Here is a 21,799-nt window from a genome sequence, read left to right on the forward strand (position 1 = left end):
GGGCCCGCCGCTCCGCCTCCGTGTGCCCTGTCGCGCCAGCAGCGGCGGCGGCCGCGGAGGCGGCAGCGGTGGCCGGGAGGACCTGCTTGGACAGCGGCGGCTGCTGGATGGCCAGACCCGGAGCAGCCGCAGCCCCGGCGGACGAACGCCCGCGGCGCGGGACTCGATCGTCAGGTGAGTGTCGGGTCTGGCCCCTGGCTCGGTCTCCAGCGGCTGCGGTCCCGACCTAGGGGCGGAGCGCCCGGGGCCGCCGTGGGGAGCGGGGCGCGGGGCTGCCGAGTGTTTGGTGCCAACTCGTTAGGGGCGCCGGGCGGTGTGTCGGGAAATGCGGGCTTGGGGACTGCGGCCGGGCGCGCTGGCGGAGAACCGGGGATCCAGGACCCGACCCGGCCCGCAGCGCAGGCAGGCGTGGGCATCCCCGATGGACGCCGAGCGGCATGGACCGCGCGTCCGACTCCACGTGCGCAGCCGGCCTCCGGCTCTGATGCAATGGCGTCTGGCGCCACCCAGACGGTAAAGGGGCGGTGCGGCTGGGGCGGAAAGCGGGGGAGGGGGCGAGAAGGAGGAGGAGGGCGGGGCTGCGGCTCAGTGCGCCGGCTGGCCTGGGGTTCCGGGCGGGCAAGCGGGGTTCGGGAGAGGCGGGCTCGGGCCCAGCGCCGCCCGCACGAACCTCCCTGGTGTTGTGCGCCCCGCCCCGCGCGCCGCCCCTCCCCGCGCACCGCCCCTCCCCGCGCCCGGTCCCTCCTGCCGGGCTGGGGTCTGTGGCTGACGTCCGCTTTTCCCGGAACGGTAAAGGTGGAGCCGGGGTAGTCGGAGAGGTCTCATCGCTGGTTTCCAGCTCCGCCTCGCAGCGCGCACGGAGTCCCCGCGCAGCTGAGTTTGCAGGGTTCTCTGCGGACCCAGAGCGAACTGGGAGCCCTGGACCGGGCCTTTCCCGTCCCAGTCCCAGCCCCTGGGCCCCAGCCTTCCCCGCCCTCGCCGAGAGTGGCGCCCAGGTCTCGGGCCTTGCAGGGCGAGCCCCTCGGGACAACCTGGAGGTGGCGAGAAAGCCCCTTCCGCCTCCCTCCGAACTGAGATTAGGAACGAATTCCAGGATGCGGTTTCCCCAGCAAGCGGCCCACCTCCTCCATTCACATCCTCTTCCCTTTCCCTCTAGCCTTCTTTCTTAAGGTCATTGCCTGCTTGCCTTTCTTTCTGCCTTTCCTTCCTCCCTCTGCTCTCCCATTTTCCTCCCCACTTCCCTTCTCCCCTGCCTCAGTAGTAAAATACGTTTCCTAGGCTCTTTATTATGTGGCGGATGATTTTAAGGGGGCGTTCATTTAGTTTGCCTTGTTCTCTGTCTTCTTTTTCTTTTTGTTTTAGAAATGGAATCTCCCTCTGTTGCTCAGGCTGGAGTTCAGTGGGCAGCCTCCGCCTCCTGGGCTCAAGCGATCCTCCCACCTTAGCCACCAGAGTAACTGGGACCACAGGTGTGCGCTCCCATGCCCGGATAATTTTATTTTGTTTTTGTAGAGACAGGGTCTCACTCTGTTACCAAGGCTGGTCTGGAACTCCTGGGCTCAAGTCATCGTCCCCGCCCCCAAAGCGCTGGGATTAATTACACGCCAGGTCATTAGGTTTTAACCTGCACGTTGCGGAGACTCATCTTACCAGTTAGTCTGAGGCCAGGATAGGCGGCAAAAAACACCCCCTCCCGTCATGCTGTTTTATTTTCTAGGTAACACTGATTATTACCTGAAACTTCCTTGTTTGCTCATTTCTTGTCTGTCTCACCCGCCTGGAATATGAGCTTCGTGAAAGACAGCTGTCTCTTTGGTGTTACATCCTAGGTCCTGGAGAGAGTGCCCAGCATGTAATAGGCATTTGTGAAATGGTTACAGAAGGAATGCATGAAGATGTGGGGTCATCTGTGGGTTTTATTCATACGTTTTGTTTTTTTTTTTTTGGAAACGGAGTCTTGCTCTGTCGCCCAGGCTGGAGTACAATGGCACGATCTTGGCTCACCGCAACCTCCACCTCCCAGGTTCAAGGGATTCTCCTGCTTCAGCCTCCCGAGTAGCTAGGATCACAGGAGCGCGCCAGCACGCCTGGCTAATTTTTGTATTTTGAGTAGAGACAGGATGTCTCACCATGGTGGCCAGGCTGGTCTCGAACTCCTGACCTCAGGTGATCTGACTGCCTCAGCCTCCCAAAGTGTTGGAATTACAGGCATGACCCACCACGCCTGGCCTATTCATGCATACTTTTAGGTTTAAAGCCATGACTGCCTTAGAGATGAGTAGAGAGGTTCGTCAGTAGCGGGCTTTAGGGCCTGCACTGGGTTCCCCAAACTCAGTTCCTTCAGGAAAGTGGGAGGAGTAACAGTACCTACCTCAAGGGGTTATGGAAACAATTATGTGAGAGAACACGTGCAAAATACATAGCCCAGGACTGTCACATACAAGACAAGTTCCTCAAGAAATGGTGGCTGTTACTTTTTTTTGAGATGGAATCTCACTCTGTCGCCCAGGCTGGAATGCAGTGGCACAATCTCGGCTCACTGCAAGCTCCGCCTCCCGGGTTCAAGCGATTCTTTTGCCTCAGCCTCCGGAGTAGCTGGGATTACAGGTTTGCACCACCATGGCTGGCTAATTTTTGTATTTTTAGTAGAGACGGGGTTTCACCATGTTGGCCAGGCTGGTCTCAAACTCCCGACCTCGTGATCCGCCTGCCTTGTTCTCCCAAAGTGCTGGGATTACAGGTGTGAGTCACCGCGCCCAGCAATATTTTTACAATTCACTAAGCCAGGGGTCTGCAGACTTTTTGTATAATGGGCCAGATAGTAAATATTTTAGGTTTAGTGAGCCTAGAGGCAAAATCAAAATTATTAGTAGGTACATTTATAACGAAAGAAAAGACAAATTTAGGCCAGGCTCCATGGTTCATGCCTGTAATCCCAGCACTTTGAAAGGCCAAAGTGGTATGATCACATTCCCAGGAGTTCAAGACCAGCCTGGGCAACATAGTGAGACAACCATCTCTACAAAAAATTTTGAAAAATTAACTGGGCATGGTGCATGCCTGTAGTCTCAGCTACTCAGAAGGCTGAGGCAGGAGGGTCACTTGAGCCCAGGAGGTTAAGGCTGCAGTGAGTGAAGTTTGCACTACTGCACTCCAGCCTGGGCAATGGAATGAGACCTTTTTTTTTTATTTTTGCAATTAAGTATTTTTAATTAAGGTATGTACATTTTTTAGACATAATGCTATCGCACACTTAATAGATGGCAGTATAGGGTAAACATAACTTTTTTTTAAATTTTACTTTAAGTTCTGGGAAACTTGTGCAGAACGTGCAGGTTTGTTACATGGGTATACATGTACCATGGTGGTTTGCTGCACCCATCAACCTGTCATCTAGGTTTTAAGCCCTGCATGCATTAGGTATTTGTCCTAATGCTCTCCCTACCCTTTCCCCCACCCTCTGACAGACCCCGCTGTGTGATGTTCCCCTCCCTGTGTCCATGTGTTCTCGTTGTTCAACTCCCACTTATGAGTGAGAATGTGTGGTGTTTGGTTTTCTGTTCCTGTGTTAGTTTGCTGAGGATGATGGTTTCCAGCTTCTTCCATGTCCCTGCAGAGGACATGAACTCATCCTTTTTTATGGCTGCAATTTTATTTTTGTAGAGATGAGGTCTCACTATGTTGGCTAGGCTGGTCTCAAACTCCTGGGTTCAAGTGATCGTTCTGCCTCAGCCTCCCAAAGTGCACAGATTACAGGCATGAGCCACCGCGCCTGGCTATATTGTACCTTTCAATTGAGTTACGTGCATGGTTTACTAAAACTCTCTAGCCCTGAATTGATTCCCCGAGGATTGGAGCAAAGTGGGTGGGGGCGTGAGTCAGTAGAAGTCACCTGCAATAGAGATCCAGGAGCTGAAGTGTATTAGGTCAGAAAAGTTAAAGAATGAGCTCCCTCAAAAGCATAGTGACCTGTTGTTCTTGGTGATGGGACTAGATGACCATAATCCCTCAGCCTCCACACCGAGCTAATTTTTGTATTTTTAGTAGAGCAGGGTTTCACCATGTTGGCCAGGCTAGTCTCAAATTCCTGACCTCAAGTGATCCACCCACCTTGGCCTCCCAAAGTCTTGGGATTACGAGCATGAACCACTGCCCCTGGCCAGTAATAATACATTCCGTATAATATTCACAGTAATGGTGAAAATAACAAAGCTGCTGCTGATGGCTTAGTTCTGAGTTTTAGCTACACATGGCAGCCTAGCTAGAGAGCTCACATTCCTTCCCGCCGTCCTCAAAGTGGAAGCTCACAAGGCCATTTTTCTCCCCCAGGGACATGAAAATCTCTGATTAGAAACATTTATGCTACTTTTTGGATTTATTGAGCCTAATTACTCCTTTTTCTTTCTAGCTTTGTTTGTCACTGTAGGAATGAGTAACCCCAAAGAATGAAACATTACACATATAACAAGTTGTGGCGAGCATGAACCTATTTTGTTTTATTAGCTTGGGTGGTAATAGCGTTGAACTCCTTTACACACCTGTACAGGCACACCTAAGATATTGTGCCTTCAGTTGCAGACCACTGCAATAAGGGGAATATCGCAGTAAAACGAGTCACACAAATTTTGTAGTTTCCCAGTGCATACAAAAGTTATGTTTAGACAATACTGTAGCCTATTATGCAATAGCATTTTGTCTTAAAAAAACCCATAGATAAGGCCGGGTGCTGTGGCTCATGACTGTAATCCCAGCACTTTGGGAGGCTGAAGTGGGCAGACCACTAGGTCAGGAGTGTGAGACCAGTCTGGCTAGTGTAGTGAAACTCCGTCTCTGTCTCAAAAAAAAAAAAAAAAAAAAAAAAAAACTTACAGATATATATACCTGAATTTAAAAATACTTTATTGCCAAGAAATGCCAGTGAGCTGGTGGAGGATTGTGCCTAGATATTGTTGATGGTTATTGACTGATCAGGGTGACTGCTAAAGGTTAGGGTGGCTGTGGCAGTTTCTTAAAGTAAGACAATGAGGTTTGTTGCACTGATGGAACTCTTTCTTTCATGGAAGATTTCTCTGTAGTACTGCATGCTACAGAGAAAATGGTAACATTTTACTCACAGTAGGACTTCTTTCAAAATGGGTGTCAATCCTTTCAAACCTTGCAACTGCTTTACCAAGTACTTGATACCAACTACTGTAATTTTTTTTTTTTTTTTTTGAGATGGAGTCTTGCTCTGTCACCCGGGGTGGTTGCAGTGCTGGGATCGTGGCTCACTGCAACCTCCGCCTCTCGGGTTCAAGTAATTCTCCTGCCTCAGCCTCCTGAGCAGCTGGGACTATAGGTGCATGCCGTCACACCTGGCTAATTTTTGTAGTTTTAGTAGAGACGGGGTTTCACCATATTGGCCAGGCTGGTCTCGAACTCCTGACCTCGTGATCTGCCCTCTTCAGCCTCCCAAATTGCTGGGATTACAGGTGTGAGCCACCACGCCTGGCCTAACTACTATAATCTTATAAATCCTTTGTTGTTATTTTATTTTGTTTTATTTTTTGAGATAGAGTCTCACTCTTTCACCCAGGCTGGAGTGCAGTGGTGTGATCTCTGCTCACTGCAACCTCTGCCTGCCAGGTTCAATAAATTCTCCTGCTTCAGCCTCCCGAGTAGCTGGGATTATAGACGTGTACCACCATGCCCTGGTAATTTTTTTGTTTTTAGTAGAGACGGGGTTTCACCATGTTGGCCAGGCTGGTTTCCAACTCCTGACCTTGTGATCCGCCCACCTCGGCCTCCCAAAGTGCTGGGATTACAGGCGTGAGTCCCTGCGCCCAGCCTAATGAGGCTGTTTTCTTATCATTTGTGTGTCCACGGGAGTAGCACTTTTAAATTTCTTCAATAGCTTTTCCTTCACATTCACAGCTTGGCTGTTTGGCACAAGAGGCCTAGCTTTTGACTTGTCTTGGTTTTCAACACTCCCTCCTCACTAAGTTTAATTATTTCTAGGTTTTTATTTAAAGTGAGAGACCTACTACTCTTCACTTGAACACTTAGAGGCCATTGTAGTTACTAATTGTCCTAATTTCAATACTGTTGTTTCTCAGAGAATAGGGAGGCCAGAGGAGAGGGAGAGAGAAGGGGAAACAGCCAGTCCAGTGAAGCAGTCAGAACACACACCATCATGAACCATCATGGCCACGGTTCAGCCAACACAATTACAATAGTAACATCAAAGATCGTCAGTCACACATCACCGTAACAAACATACTAAAAATGAAGAAGTTTGAAAGCAAGAATTATCAAAATATGAACAAAGCGAGCAGATGCCATTGGAAAAATGACTCCCGTAGACTTAAAACACAGGTTGCCACAAACTTCCAATTTGTAGAAAAACACAGTATCTGTAAATTGCAATAAAGCAAAGCACAGAAAATGATGTGTGCGTATACTTTTTTTCCTATCCACATCCGCCCCCCAACCTTTTTTTGTTTTTGTTTTTGTTTTTTTGGTAGAGACCAGGTCTTGCTCTCTTGCCCAGGCTGGCCTTAAACTCCTGAGCTCAAGTGATCCTCTCACCTCAGCCTCCCAAAGTGCTAGGATTACTGGCATGAGCCACTGCACCCAGCCCCCACCCCCAACTATTTTAAAAGTCTAATTACTTCTTGATGATTGCCAACTTACCTATAGAAGTGTTCCTTTCCGCCCCCGTGAGGTGACTCACCCCGAATTCCAGCACTTTGGGCGGCTGAGGTGGGTGATCACAAGGTCAAGAGATCGAGACCACCCTGGCCAACATGATGAAATCCTGTCTCTACTAAAAATACATGGTGGCGTGTGCCTGCAGTCCCAGCTACTTGGGAGACTGAGGCAGGAGAATTGCTTGAACCTGGGAGACGGAGGTTGCAGCGAGCTAAGATCGCGCCACTGCACTCCAGCCTGGCGACAGAGTGAGACTGTCTCAGAAATATAAAAAGAAGTGTTCCTTTCATCAACTATGAATGGATCAAGACTATGTTTCTGAGAAAATTATTGCTGTTAGTATGAATGTTTTTAGTGTTTAAGGGTAGCTTTGGGGCACAGAAAAAAACAAACATGTACATTTATAAGAAAAAAGGGAAAGAGCCACTGTAGTATACCTGTTTCGCAGATGAGGAAACTGAGGCTCTTAGAAACTATTGCCCATGCTAGTAAATGAAATGCCCAGTACCAGTCCTGGGCCGTATTTCCACTTAGTGTCTCAGAACTACCTGGACTCTATTAAAAATGTGCATTTCTGGGCTCCACTGAGACACGTTGAATCAATCTTTCTGGGGTGAAGCACCGGAACCATTATTTTTTTTGAGACAGAGTCTCGCCCTGTCACCCAGCTAGAGTGCAGTGGCGCCATCTTGGCTCACTGCAGTCTCCACCTCCCGGCTTCAAGTGATTCTCCTGCCTCAGCCTCCTGAGTAGCTGGGATTACAGGCGTGCACCACCATGGCTGGCTAATTTTTGTATTTTTACTAGAGACAGGGTTTCACCATGTTGGCCAGGATGGTCTTGAACTCCTGACCTCAAGCAATCCATTCATCTTGACCTCCCAAAGTGCTGGGATTATAGGTGTGAGCTGCCGCACCTGGCCCGGAACCTTTATTTTTACCAAACTCTCCAGTGATCCTTATACCATGAGCCGCTTGGGACCCACACTCCAGTGCTTTCCTGGTCCCAGACAAAAATAAGAACCTGGCATAGCCAAATTAACAGGCACAACAGGCTGGGAAGAGCATGGCATATGGGCCTCAGTCACCCATTATTGGATGGAAGGATTTTAGTGCTTATTTATAAGGTGATTTGTAAACTTTCCCATATGGTCACATTTATTCAGCACAATAATACAATTAATTCCCTGGGAATGAAGTAGCTTTATCCCAAGTGTTTCCAAACAAAACTAACTGAAATGTTCCCAGGTTATAGACAGTTGCCTGCACCCAGTCCATCTGTTCCAACCCAGCTGGCAGTAGAAAGGCTGGTCCTGGTTGTGAGTCTGAGCAGCTCTCTCCTCTAAAGCCCCGTCTGGGAACTGCAGTGCCTTCGGTTCCATTTGTCAGCTGTGTCTCTCTGAAAACTGCGGAAAGCTTCCCAGTGCCTTTCTGCTCTTGGCAATGTACTGTTGATGGCATTGCCTGGAACTTCTTCGCCCTGCATTTCTGTTAGGTGCGATGCAAGACCCTGTCAGAGACTGAAAACAAAATGTAAAGGTGGTCTTAGTACTGAAGCCTGGGGGCTGCTGTGGCTGCACCTTTGGTCTGTTGTGAGGGGAAAAAGCCAACACCCAGTGCTCATGTGCTGCTGAGAACATATCACAGGGTGGTGGCGAAGTTAACCTCTGCAGTCGCTCATCCCAGGAGATTCCAGAAAGAGTGTTCCTAACACTTTCTTTCTTTTTTTTTTTTTGATACGGAGTCTTGCTCTGTTGCCCAGGCTGGAATGCAGTGGCACGATCTCGGCTCACTACAACCTCTGCCTGCCAGGTTCAAGCGATTCTCCTGCCTCAGCCTCTTGAGTAGCTGGGATTACAGGTGCCCGCCACCACGCGCAGCTAATTTTTGTATTTCTGATAGAGATGGGGTTTCCCCATATTGGCCAGGGTGGTCTCGAACTCCTGACCTTGTGTCCGCCCTCCTTGGCCTCCCAAAGTGCTGGGATTACAGGCGTAAGCCACTGCGCCTGGCCTTTTTATTTTTTATTTATTTATTTATTTTCTTTTTTTAAAAGAAATTGAGTCTTGCTCTGCCACCCAGGCTGGAGTGCAGTGGTGCAGTCATAGCTTACCACAGCCTCAAACTCATGGGCTCAAGCAATCCTCCAGCTTCAGCCTCCCAAGTATCTGGGACCACAGGCATGTGCCACCACGCCCAGCTAAATTTTTTATAGAGATGGGATCTTGTTATGTTACCCAGGCTGGTCTCAAACTCTTGGCCTCAAGCAGTCCTCCCGCCTTGGCCTCTCAAAGTCCTGGGACTACAGGTACATGCCACCATGCCAGGGCTTCTATCACTTTTACCTAGGCCTGCTCACCCCAGGCTGGCACCTTCCTCAGAGGCGGGAGGTGAAGGTGGCTGCTGCTGGGCATATGGGAGGTACAGGTGCAGACTATGTTGTGGATTCTCAGAGGACTGAGAAGCTCTCTCTCTCTTTCCCTAGGAGGCTTTAATAGTGTTACCAAAGTGGGTCTTCAGTGTTTCTGAACTTCCCTCTCCTTCATTTCCTTCCTTACCTAATTCCTTCTTTAAATTCCAGGACCTGGATCTTATCCTGGCTCCACACTTTTTGTCCAACAGCAAGCCCCCTGTCTTCACCCCGCTAATCCCTGTCTTCACTTCCCTCTTCCCACTTTATTTGCTTTCCCCATGGAAAACTCATACTCAGGGTTTTGGGAGGATGGCAGCGGAGTATGGTGGAGGAGAGGGATTATTTAAAGTAGAAACCCGAAATTTTTGTTATAGTAAACTTGGAAAATACAAGAGAAAAATTCACCCCTAGAAAATTATTGTAAACATCTAGTTTGTTTCCCTCTGCATAGTTTAACAACTGGATTGCCACATTTTACCTTGAGTTAGTGTCTTGATTTCATTGTTACGCTGCCTCCCCACTCCATGCTGTACACTTGGAGTGTGTCCTTCTGTGGTCTAGTTATTTTCACTTGGAGGAATGAACTTTCTGAGAAAATGTGTCGTGTCAGTCCTTTCTACTCATTAACCAAGAAATCACAATGTTGTTTTTCTTTCTCAATGTAGAGAAGTCATTCAGAATTCAAAAGAAGTTCTAAGTTTATTGCAAGAAAAAAACCCTGCCTTCAAGCCGGTTCTTGCAATGATCCAGGTAAGCTGAGAACAAGGTTCAGTCCTACTATTTTAGGATGCCTTTCAATTAAGAAAATGATTGTATGCAAAAGAGCACCTGCATTTCTTGCCAAAGAGGAGAGGGCTTAGTTGGCAATGCTGTTTTCTTTGGTCTTTTGCTTCTTTGGGGTCGTGAAGTACTGCTCTGCTTCAGAGTGTCTTCTTGTGTGACTTTTCCTCTCTGAGGTATGAGTAGCTTTCAGAGGTCTAGGAGATAGGCACTTACATGCATTGCATTACACAGGATATATCGTGGTCCATGTGTGCTCACAAATGCTTACCAAATGTGATTTGAAGGTGCTGGGGGAAAAAGTCCCACTTTGTTTCAATGGAGGCAAAGGCTAGACGAAACATGAGTATTTGGTAATCTTTTTACTCTATCTTTTAAAACCTGCCGTAAACTTAATGGGACAAAAGTCATTACCCTGTCAAAAGGACTTTGCATTCCACTTATTTCTTTTGGCTGCAGTCCCTGGTTCTGAGCCACAGTTGGCCCCAGTTGCCATCCTGATTGGCACACTTGTGTGATGGCAGGTGCCGAGAAATAACGAGGTGAGCCAAGCCTGGAAGCAAACACAGCCCGACAGTTGGGCTGCTACCGCCGGGGTTGGCATGCACTTAGGTTATCAAAATAGCAGCCTCTGGTTCCATCATGCTGCCGTGCTGCGTATTTCAGGATGACAGAGCTGTGCTCAAGTTACTTACATTCTCTGGGATCTGTATCCACATCTCATTACAAAGAAAGGCAAGTTAGAACAATAGAAAGAAAATCAGATTAGGGCTCGGGCCTCCTGGGAATCTACTGACTCCCTGGCTTTCCATCCAAAAGCAAACGATTTCAACTCCTACCTTTGGTGTTCTCATTTTTTGGCTTCTTTTTGTGATGGGGTCTTGCTCTGTTGCCTGGGCTGGAGTGCAGTGACATAATCTTGGCTCACCACAGCCTTGACCTCCTGGGCTCAAGCAATCCTCCCACCTCAGCCTCCTGAGTAGCTAGGACTGCAGGCAAGCACCATCACACCCGGCTAATTTCGTATTTTTTGTAGAGATGGGGTTTCAGCATGTTGCCCAGGCTGGTCTCGAACTCCTGGGCTCAAGCAATCCACCGCCTCAGCCTCCCAAAGTGCTGGGATTACAGACATGAGCCACTGTGCCCAGTCAGCATCCTCATTTTTAGAGAAGGAAGCTGGCTATGTTACTGTGTATGTCTTCTAATAGGAGGGATATTATTTTCCTTAAAAAAGTGACATAATTTGAAGGCCTGAAGAATTACCCTGTTAAATACTGGCCACGAGTCCCTTTTTATAAGCAGCAAGATTGTTTTTCTGCACCTTCCTTATTATCTTTGTAATTAGATCATCTGTAATCACAAAATTCATCTCTGGATTATCTTTTATGCCTTTTCAAGCTATTTTTATGTTGTTATGTTGTTTTTACTCTCCTAAGGCAGGTGACGACAACTTGATGCAGGAAATCAACCAGAATTTGTCTGAGGAGGTGAGGACTGTTGCTTTTTAAAAACTCATTATAACTTTTAACAATACATTCTCTTAGAGTGACGAATAACCTTGTGTTCCTTTTTCAGACTGGTCTGAACATCACTCACATTTGCCTCCCTCCAGATAGCAGTGAAGCCGAGGTAATAATGACAGAGATCTAAACTCTTGCTTCTTCTTTCCTCTTAAGACTTAATAGGCCCATGGCATCTCTTAGTGGTAGCTGGGACAGATCTAACCTTTGCTTGTGGCTGAATGTTAGAGGGAAGAGTTCACTTCTTTTCTCTAGGGTAAATGCTTCCTGATATCCTTGTTCCTGGTCATTTGTATGTTTCTACCGAGGACTTGAGCTGCAACTTGTTGAGTTCAGTTGTGTTTCTTCAGCTGTGGTGGCAGCGTCATCTAGTGGAAATTGTCAGGCTGAGGCAAGGAAACTAGACCTCGGGCCACAAATTCCTGTGCCAGGGCCCAGCCCTTCTGTGGTTAGCTTTTCTTCCTACTGGCTTCATGTGATAGAAAACCTCAAATAATGGAATCTTAAATAACATACAAGTTTATTTCTCTCTCTCTTTTTTTTTTTTGAGATGGAGTTTCACTCTTGTTGCCTAGGCTGGAGCGCAATGGTGCCATCTCGGCTCACTGCAACCTCCGCCTCCCAGGTTCAAGTGATTCTCCTGCCTCAGCCTCCTGAGTAGCTGGGATTACAGGTGTGTGCCACCACACCCGGCTAATTTTTGTATTTTTAGTAGAGACGGGGTTTCACCATGTTGGCCAGGCTGGTCTTGAACTCCTGACCTCAGGTGATCCACCCACCTCGGCCTCCCAAAATGTTGGGATTACAGGTGTGAGCCACCGCGCCCGGCTAATTTTTGTATTTTTAGTAGAGACGGGGTTTTACCATTTTGGCCAGGCTGGTCTTGAGCTCCTGACCTCAGGTGATCCACCTGCCTCGGCCTCCCAAAGTATTGGGATTGCAGGTGTGAGCTACTGTGCCCAGCCTAGAAGTGTATTTTTCTGGGACATGAATAAAGTTTGGAAGTAGGCAGTCCCTGGTTGATGACATCACCAAGTCGTAGGAGCTTGGGCTCCTGTTCTTCTGCTTTGCCACCTTTGTGGTTTGGTTAACAAGCACTTTGTTCTGATTGATCAGTGAGGCCCAGCAGGTCTGCTAGTCATTTGTGAGACAAAGAATGGGAATTTGTAGAGTTTGTATCTGGCCTTGTACTATGTAAACAAGGGGGCATCTGAGTCCTATGGGGAAGGGCAGTTCTTTGCAGTACACAGAGGGTAAGGGGATTTGTTAACCTTCCCTCTTTTCAGGGATCACAGGGCTCAGGTAAAGTTCATTGTCATCAACAAGAAAAAGGAAGGACAAAGACAGGTCCCTGCTGTCTTTAAAGACATTTCCTGAAAGTTGCAGTTCTACATCCATTCAGTTGTCCTCTACCTAGTTGCCTGACCAACTGCAAGGGAGGCTGGGAAGTGTAGTTTTTATACCAGGAAGCCTTAGATCATTTATTAGCAAGCTAAAAATCAAGAGTTTATTACTAAGAAGAGAAAGGAAACTGTATATTGGGCGATAAGTGTTTGCCACACTTGCCATTGTAGCATGGTACAAATATGAAGTGTTAAATATGTAACAAATACCTGTGATACCAGCAGTGACAGCATGCAAAGGAGGTTGTTGTTCATTTGCAGGATACCCACTGTCTGCAGTGGAATTTGCTTTTCTTTCTTTCTTTCTTTCTTTTTTTTTTTTTTGAGATGGAGTCTCGCTCTGTCAGGCTGGAGTGCAGTGGTGTAATCTTGGCTCACTGCAACCTCTACCTCTCAGGTTCAAGTCATTCTCCTGCCTTAGCCTCCCAAGCAGCTGGGATTACAGGCGCCTGCCACCATGCCTGGCTAATTTTTTGTATTTTTAGTAGAGACAGGGTTTCACCATGTTGACCAGGCTGGTCTCAAACTCCTGACCTCAGGTGATGGCCTGCCTCTGCCTCCCAAAGTGCTGGGATTACAGGCTTGAGCCACCTCGCCCAGCTACAATTTGCTTTTCTTTAGGTTGTTTTGCCACTGGTTGTTTTGTTTGTTTGTTTGTTTTGAGATGGAGTCTCAGTCTGTCACCCAGGCTGGAGTACAATGGCACGATCTCCGCTCACTGCAACTTCCACCTCCCATGTTCAAGTGATTCTCCTCCCCGTTCAGCCTCCCAAGTAGCTGGGATTACAGGCACCTGCCATTATGCCTGGCTAATTTTTGCATTTTTGTAGAGACGGGGTTTCACTATGTTGGCCAGGCTATTCTTGAACTGCTGACCTCAGGTGATCTACCTTCCCTGGCCTCCCAAAGCGCTGGGATTACAGGCATGAGCCACCTCATCTGACCTTGCCACTGGTATTGAGAGCCCTTGATTTTCATTGTTGTTGTTTATAATTGACACATAATAATTGTGCACGTGTGAGGGGTACAGTGTGATGTTTCAGTACTTGGGTATGTTGTATAATGATCAAATCAGGTTAGTTACATTCATCACCTAGAACCTTTATCATTTCTTTGTGGTGATAGCTTCCAAGATCTTTTCTAGCTGTCTTAAAATATACAATACATTGTCATTAGCTATAGTCACCCTACTATGTAATAGAACACTAGAATTTATTCCTCCTATCTAAGTGTAACTTTGTACCTACCGAATGACCAACCTCTCCCCATTTCCCCTCCTCCATCCCTCTCCAGCCTCTGGTAACCTCCATTCTGTTCTCTATTTCTATGAGATCAACTTTCCTAGATTACACATGTAAGTGACAGCCTATGGTAGTTGCCTTTCTGCACCTGGCTTATTTCACTTCATGTTATGTCCTCCAAGTTCATTCATGTTGCCACAAATGACAGGATTTCGTTCCTTTTTATGGTTGAATGATATTCCATTGTGTATACAAACCACACTTTCTTTGTCCTCCATTAATGGGTACTTGGATTGGTTCCATCTCTTGGCTAGTGTGAATAGTGCTGTAATAAACACGGAAATGCAGATGGCTTCTCAGCATAGTCGTTTCAGTTCCCGTGCATATATACCTAGTGGTGGGAATGGCTGGGTCATATGGTAGTTTTTTTTTAATTTTGTGAGGAATCTTCATACTGTTTTCTCTAATGGCTGTATTAATCTGCATTCCTACCAACAGTGTATACGAGCTCCCCTTTCCACATATCCTCGCCAGCATTTGTTATTATGATTTTTGATAATAGCCATTCTAGCTTGATATCTCATTGTCGTTTTGATTTGCGTTTCCCTGATAAGTAATGGTGTTGAGTGTTTTGTCATATACCTGTAGGCCATTATGTGTCCTTGGGGAGATGGCTGTTCACGTCTTTTGCCCATGAATGTTTTCAGTTTGATTTAATCCCAGTTGTGTATTTTTGCTTTCGTTGCCTATTTTGTTGAGGTCCTATCCAAAAAAACCTTGTCCAGACCAATGTCATGAAGCATTTCCTCTATGTTTTATTGTTTGAGACCTTATATTAAGTCTTTAATTCATCTTAAGTTGATTTTTGTAGAAAGTGAGCAACGAGGGCCTAGTTTCATTCTTCTGTGTGTGTATATCCAGTTTTCCCAGCGCTATTTATTGAAGAGTCTCTCTTTCCACAATGTGTGTTCTTAGCACCTTTGCCTTGACTTATTTTTTGACAAGGAATCATTTATTCCCTATTTTTCTTTGGGAAAATTCTAATAGAGTGAATTTGTATGGTATTATATTGAAAAAGAATAAGTACCTCAATGTATTAATTAAGATTTGTATTGACATTTGTTGCTTCTACCAAATGCTTGGTACAGGTGACAACAGTTTCCTCACTTCATTCTGGTCTCTGCTTGGATATCGTGGCCTCCGACCACCCCTCCACCCATTACTCTGTTAGCCTTTTGCCCCACTGAACCTTTATTTTTCTGCATGTCCTTTATTCTTTCCAGTGATTTTATTATTATTATTATTACAATTTGGAAGGGAGGAACTTCCCTTCTCCACTAGAGTATAAGATCCACGAGGACAGTTTTGTTTATAGCTGTATTTCCTTTACTTAGAACTGATACAGAGTAGGTGCTCAAACCATTTGTTGAATGAATGAAAGAATGCTGAATGAATGAAACAAAGCTTTCTTTCTGATTTTGTACCTCAAGTGGTTTCCCCTGCCCCTAACAGGTAGTGATTTTTGCTAGGCAATGAAAAAAAAATGGTAAACCAACCCTTCCTCAGAGCCTCTGAGTGAGATCTATATGCAAAGATAAGTATCTTCTCACTTATGAGCAAATATTTTTGTTAAGTGAGATGAATCAGGATCTGATCTCCTGGCATAAAATAGACAGAGAGGACAAAGCATTGCTTATTTAGAAACACACCCAGACATTCATTAGCTTCCCAAAATGTAGCTTGGTCTTTTTCCTAAATAGTGAATTATTTTAGTGTTTCCCATAAAAGGAGCTGTGCATGCTAAGAATTTTTCTAGCACAAGCCTTTGGAAAGGCTTCTTATGTGTCATTGAGGTCCAGATAACCCGAGGGCCTCTGTGACCGCTTGGACGTCATGATTAGTGAGCTGTGTTGAACACATTGTATTTGAAGCGCACAAGCTTAGCTGGGCCAGGTTGGAAGGCTGCAGATTCATGTTTCCTATCCTTCATGAAAACTGGCAGTGTGTTGGCTTACAGTATGCTTGTTGACAGAGAAGTGTCCTTTGTCTGTCTAAACCTTAATAGCTGTTGAGCTTTGGTTTTGTTCTGTTTTGTTTTTTTCTGGCATAGAGTAGAGCCATAGAAGGGCAGAGAAGTCACTAAAAAAATTCAGCCAACCCTTTTAATTTTTTTTTTGAGCTTTATACGTGTGATGAAAAGAAAAAAATAGGCTTTTTATTATGCTTTACACCAAGTCTTCAACAAGGAGCAAAACAACAACAGCAAACTTTAACAGATGCATTTTCATGAATCCACTTTTTATATAAAGCTTCCTTTGTTGTGTCTCATTTTCACAAAACTAATTTTTATTTTGGTTTTTTGTTTTCTCTTTAGATTATAGATGAAATCTTAAAGATTAATGAAGATACCAGAATACATGGCCTTGCCCTTCAGATCTCTGAGAACTTGTTTAGCAACAAAGTCCTCAATGCCTTGAAACCAGAAAAGGATGTGGATGGGTAAGAAAATAAAATCAAATAATCCACCTTTATGGCTAAATCACTTTTTCTGTTGTGCCTGCTTTTATTTTTCTAAATTTCTCCTATGTATTTCAACTGTGTCAGTAATTAGATGAAAAAAATTCTTTTAAATATTTCAGGAGTCTGTAGGATTTTTTTTTTTTTTTTTGAGATGGAGTCTCACTCTGTTGCCCAGGCCAGAGCACAGTGGTGTGATCTCGGCTCACCGCAAACTCTGCCTCCTGGGTTCAAGCGATTCTCCTGCCTCAGCCTCCTGAGTAGCTGGGATTACAGGCATGCGCCACCACATCTGGCTAATTTTTGTATTTTTATTGAGATGGGGTTCACCATGTTGGCCAGGACGGTCTCGATCTCCTGACCCCGTGATCCACCTGCCTCAGCCTCCCAAAGTGTTGGGATTACAGGCGTGAGCCACTGTGCCTGGCCATCTGTAGGCTTTTAAAATTCTGCATGCAAAAGTTACATATTTTGGAAAATACATTAGCCCTTTTATAGTGCTTCGGTGCCATATAATCTTATGCTATCAGATTCATTTAATAAGTTCCGGTCTGACTTATACAATCTTTAGCCAGCTTTATTCTTCTAAGAGATTTTTCCTTGGTAATTCTACCAGACCAGAGAAAAAAACTTAGAAACCGGATTCCCCAGCAGTACCATATTCTGTCTTAGTCCCAGGCCAGTTGAGAAAAGCAAAATAAATACTTTTCCTAATGACACAAGGTTTCATTTGAAATTTGGAGGGGAACATCATAACTATTGGGTGCTGTAATGTTGGGCTGTGATTCATGTCATAGAGTGACATAAGCTTCATAGAACAAAGGATACCGGCCATCTCCAGTGGGGGATAAGCATGCTTCCTGGGGATTAAAAACCCCATTTTGCTCCATGGAAATATAGTAAGTATTTTGTACTGTGGCCAAAAAGAACACAATGTGTTTATGGTTATAGGTTGTAAGCATATTTATAAAGTTAGATTCCAGATCCAGTAGACCCTGCAGGGGCTGGATGGGGAGGCTGCCACCTCCCTGAGACACCCAGCAATCTTCCATTCTAGCCTCTTATTGTGACTTGAGTAGGCCCAAACACAGGCTGAAAAGGTGTCACGAACACCTCCAGCCCTGGCCGGGCAGGGTGGCTCACACCTGTAATCCTAGTACTTTGGGAGGCCAAGGCAGGAGGATCACTTGATCTCAGGCGGTCAAGACCAGCCTGGGCAACATAGTGAGACCTCGTCTGTATTTTTCTTTTTTGAGTCAGAGCCTTGCTCTTTCGCCCAGGCTGGAGTGCAGTGGCACGATCTCGACTCACTGCAAGCTCCGCCTCCCAGGTTTATTCTCCTGCCTCAGCCTCCCGAGTAGCTGAGACTACAGGCGCCCGCCACCACACCTGGCTAATTTTTTGTATTTTTAGTAGAGATGGAGTTTCACCGTGTTAGCCAGAATGGTCTCAATCTCCTGACCTCATGATCCACCTGCCTCAGCCTCCCAAAGTGCTGGGATTACAGGCATGAGCCACTGCGCCCGGCCCCTCGTCTCTATTTTTAAGTAACCAATTACATATTTTTTTAAAAAAACAACAACAATCTCCAGTCCTGTCATAGACTAACTTTAAAAGGAGAAGAAGTCCTAATCAATGAGAAAACTTTCAGAACTTGAAGGTTCCAGGGCATAGTTTCAAGTCTTTCATAGAAGGAGAGGAATTCATGCTGAGGCCCAGCCAGGAAACAACCAACCAACCAAACAACAACAGAGAGTAAAAGGAGACAACTATGAAAATGGTTCTAAATGTCTCCATTCTGTTACTAACTGGGATTGACGTACTCAGTTTCAGCTAGATAGTTGTGGAATGTTTTGTCCTACATTTGAATAGGGAAAGGCACAGAACCCTTCAGAAGTTGTGTGGTCACTCATTTTTCTCACCACCTCCCACCCCGACTTCTCAAGGAGATAAATATTGAGATCAAGTTGAAATCAGACCTGTGCCTCAATCCCAGGTCTTACTGGGTCACTCCAGATTTATAGGATTGGTTCTGGGTTTTGAGTGAACTGCAGAACCATGCTGTTGTGTAACTCTAGGGATGCTAGTCCATTGGGGTCCGTTGAAAGGAGCTCCCTGGAGTTGTAAAGTGAAGCCCTGTATGGCCTTAGGCTGTGTCCCGGTATATTGGCAGAACCAGGACACCCAAGGCCAGGGCCAGGGTGAAGTTTCCTAAGGTACTACCTTAGAAAATGAATGGTCTTTATTGCCTGCTTTCTCTTTAATTCATTTTTTATGGTTTTTTTTTTTTTTTTTTTTTGAGATGGAGTCTCGCTCTGTTGCCCAGGCTGGAGTGCAGTGGCATGATCTCGGCTCACTGCAACCTCTGCCTCCCAGGTTGAAGCAATCCTCCTGCCTCAGTCCCCTAGTAGCTGGGATTACAGGCACGTGCCATCATGCCCAGCTAATTTTTGTATTTTTAATAGAGTCAAGGTTTCGCCATGTTGGTCAGGCTAGTCTCATACTTCTGACCTCATGTGATCCACCTGCCTCAGCCTCCCAAAATGCTGGTATTACAGGCGTGAGCCACCATGCCTGGCTGTCTTTAATTCATTTTTATGTATTCTATCTATCAAATATTGACTTGGATGTTATTTGGGGTTAATATATGTACATTACATGTGAGCGATTTTTTTGACTGGGCTTTGACTTAACCTACTCCCTTATTTTCTGATTTAGAGTAACAGACATAAACCTGGGGAAGTTGGTGCGAGGGGATGCCCATGAATGTTTTGTTTCACCTGTTGCCAAAGCTGTAATTGAACTTCTTGAAAAATCAGGTAGGATGCTCCTTGAGAAATGCTGCTGTTTTCTATTTATTGGTATTTACATTTTTTTAAATAAAGATTCGTTTGGGGAAGAATTAAATTTTTTAAATTATTATTCTGATATCCTTTTAAGATGTTTCTAGAAGATTCTAATTGAACATAGAAGTGCTATTTCACTTTGACTTTATTTTCTCATCTTTTGGGAGATACAGATGAATACCTAGAAACTTTTCTAGTAAGACTATCCTATAAATTAAAAGAAAATTAGTTGAGATAAATGATTAGCCCTGTTTTAAACATGCTCAGTTTCTCTTGTGAAACAGTTCAAAATAACCACAGTAAAATATGCTTCCAGTTGCAGCTTACTAAATCTGTCAGTGTGTAGGCTTAGATAAGATTTACATTGAAGACTTAAATGAGGCCAGACAGAGTGGCTCATGCCTATAATCTCAGTGCTAGGCAAGGCCAAGGTGAGAGGATCACTTCAGGACAGGTTAAGACCAGCCTGGGCAAACATAGTGAGACCTTATCTCTACAAAAAATTTAAAAATTAGCTGGGTATGGTGATGTGCACCTGTAGTCCCAGCTATGCTGGAGGCTGAGGTGGGAGGATCTCTTGAGCCCAGGAGTTTGAGGTTACAGTGAGCTATGTTTGCACCAATGCACTCTAGCCTGGGTGACATAGCAAGACCCTGCCTCAAAAAAACAAAAAAAACAAAAAAAACAAAAAAGAGAGAGAAAAATGAAGAAGCCAATAGATGTAGTTTAGGGTACGGGAACCTAGGTTGGGATTTATTGGTGAGCAGCTTGCTTTTCAGTAGTCAGGACTTAATTTCCATTGCTGTCCCCTTGACTTGGCATTTTTATGTCAATGAAATAGAAATGAATATTTTCTCTTTCTTCATTGTTAAATTTAATGAGTAAATTACTACCAAGTATTTATATATTTAAGGGCTTTCTAGCTGAGAACATAAAGATTCAACTAACTGGGCAGGCGCAGTGGCTCACACCTGTAATCCCAGCACTTTGTAGAACCAAGGTGGGAGGATTGCTTGAGCCCAGGAGTTTGAGACCAGCTTGGGAAACATAGGGAGACTCCATCTGTACAAAAAAAAATTTTTTTTAATTAGCCAGGTGTGTTGGCATGTGCCTGTGGTCCCGGCTACCCGGGAGGCTGAGGTAGGAGAATTGCTAGAGCCTAGGAGGTAAAGGCTGCAATGAGCTGTGATCACACCACAGCATTCCATCCTGGGCAACAAGCAAGATCCTATCTGGGGAAAAAAAAAAATTCAATTAACTAAATATTTTCTCTACTCCAATTTGAATTGCCCCTTCCTACCCCTGAACATGCAACAATCAAAGAAGAATTTCAAAAATATATGACAAAGTTTTATTAAAAGGTTAACATTCAGGATATATATGCCCTTTGGGCAGTAATATTAAGCTCAAATCTATGAAATAATCCATATATAAAGTGCTTTTTCATTACATGGATGATCAAGATGAAGATTCTGAGCCACTTCATCAGAAAGTACTCAAAGAAAAGAGTAAATTAGTCTGGTAAATTATAGTTATATATTGCAGAAAGAATAGGAATTGGAACCAGAAGGGTTTGAATAGATAATTTTTGTTGATTATAACACCCCACTCCTAGTTCATTGTCATTGTAGGTTGGTGCTGAAAAAGGTCAAGTTTTAAAAAGGTTTTTTGAGACAGTCTTGCTGTATTGTCCAGGCTGGAGTGCAGTGGCACCCTCTTGGCTCACTGAAACCTCCACCTCCCGGATTCCAGTGATTGTCCTGCCTCAGCCTTCCAAGAAGCTGGGATTACAGGCATGTGCCACGATGCCCAGCTAATTTTTCATGTTTTTAGTGGAGACGGGGTTTTACCATGTTGGCCAGGCTGGTCTTGAACTCCTAACCTGGAGTGATCTGCCTGTCTCGGCCTCCCAAAGTGCTGAAATTATAGGCGTGAGCCATGCACCTAGCCTAAAAGGGTTTTTTTTCTCAAGTTAAAGTTTTTAAAGGAAAGTTCTGAAGTTTTGAGTATAATATCGAATTTTCATTTGGTTAGTAGGTGTCAACCTAGATGGAAAGAAGATTTTGGTAGTGGGGGCCCATGGGTCTTTGGAAGCTGCTCTGCAATGCCTGTTCCAGAGAAAAGGGTCCATGACAATGAGTTCCCAGTGGAAAACACCCCAGCTTCAAAGGAAGGTAAATTTCATGTTGGAAACATATCATCTTGAAGGCTTATGTTAGAACAGAAGAACGTCTAGAAATGTCTAGGCTAAGCGCTTAATTCAAGAAGTTAGAGGAAGAAAATTGGATAGACCCATATCCATTAAAGACATTGAATCAGTCTGCTCACCAAACAAACAAGGAAAGGCAACAGGTGGTTTTACAGATGAGCTCTGTCAAACAAAGAACAGA

At 45.2% G+C, this 21,799-nt stretch overlaps 1 protein-coding gene across 2 annotated transcripts in view; it reads left to right on the forward strand.

Moving 5' to 3' along the window:
* MTHFD1L (methylenetetrahydrofolate dehydrogenase (NADP+ dependent) 1 like) overlaps window positions 1–21,799 on the forward strand; it is a 247,378-nt gene that overhangs the window by 522 nt on the left and 225,057 nt on the right. Inside the window, exons 2-8 of one of the 2 annotated variants that reach the window (XM_017887637.1) lie at window positions 1–174; window positions 9,768–9,852; window positions 11,319–11,369; window positions 11,458–11,511; window positions 16,421–16,545; window positions 19,282–19,382; window positions 21,447–21,583. The exon at window positions 1–174 is cut by the window's left edge and continues 5 nt beyond it. In XM_017887637.1, the coding sequence (XP_017743126.1) occupies window positions 1–174; window positions 9,768–9,852; window positions 11,319–11,369; window positions 11,458–11,511; window positions 16,421–16,545; window positions 19,282–19,382; window positions 21,447–21,583 (727 nt within the window). Of the gene's footprint in view, window positions 175–9,767; window positions 9,853–11,318; window positions 11,370–11,457; window positions 11,512–16,420; window positions 16,546–19,281; window positions 19,383–21,443; window positions 21,584–21,799 lie in introns of both variants that reach the window. The other variant, XM_017887636.1, reaches the window with a different exon arrangement.

The sequence above is a fragment of the Rhinopithecus bieti genome, unplaced genomic scaffold (genome assembly GCF_001698545.2).
Source record: "Rhinopithecus bieti isolate Rb0 unplaced genomic scaffold, ASM169854v2 scaffold_16097, whole genome shotgun sequence".
In the NCBI taxonomy this organism is placed as follows: domain Eukaryota; kingdom Metazoa; phylum Chordata; class Mammalia; order Primates; family Cercopithecidae; genus Rhinopithecus; species Rhinopithecus bieti.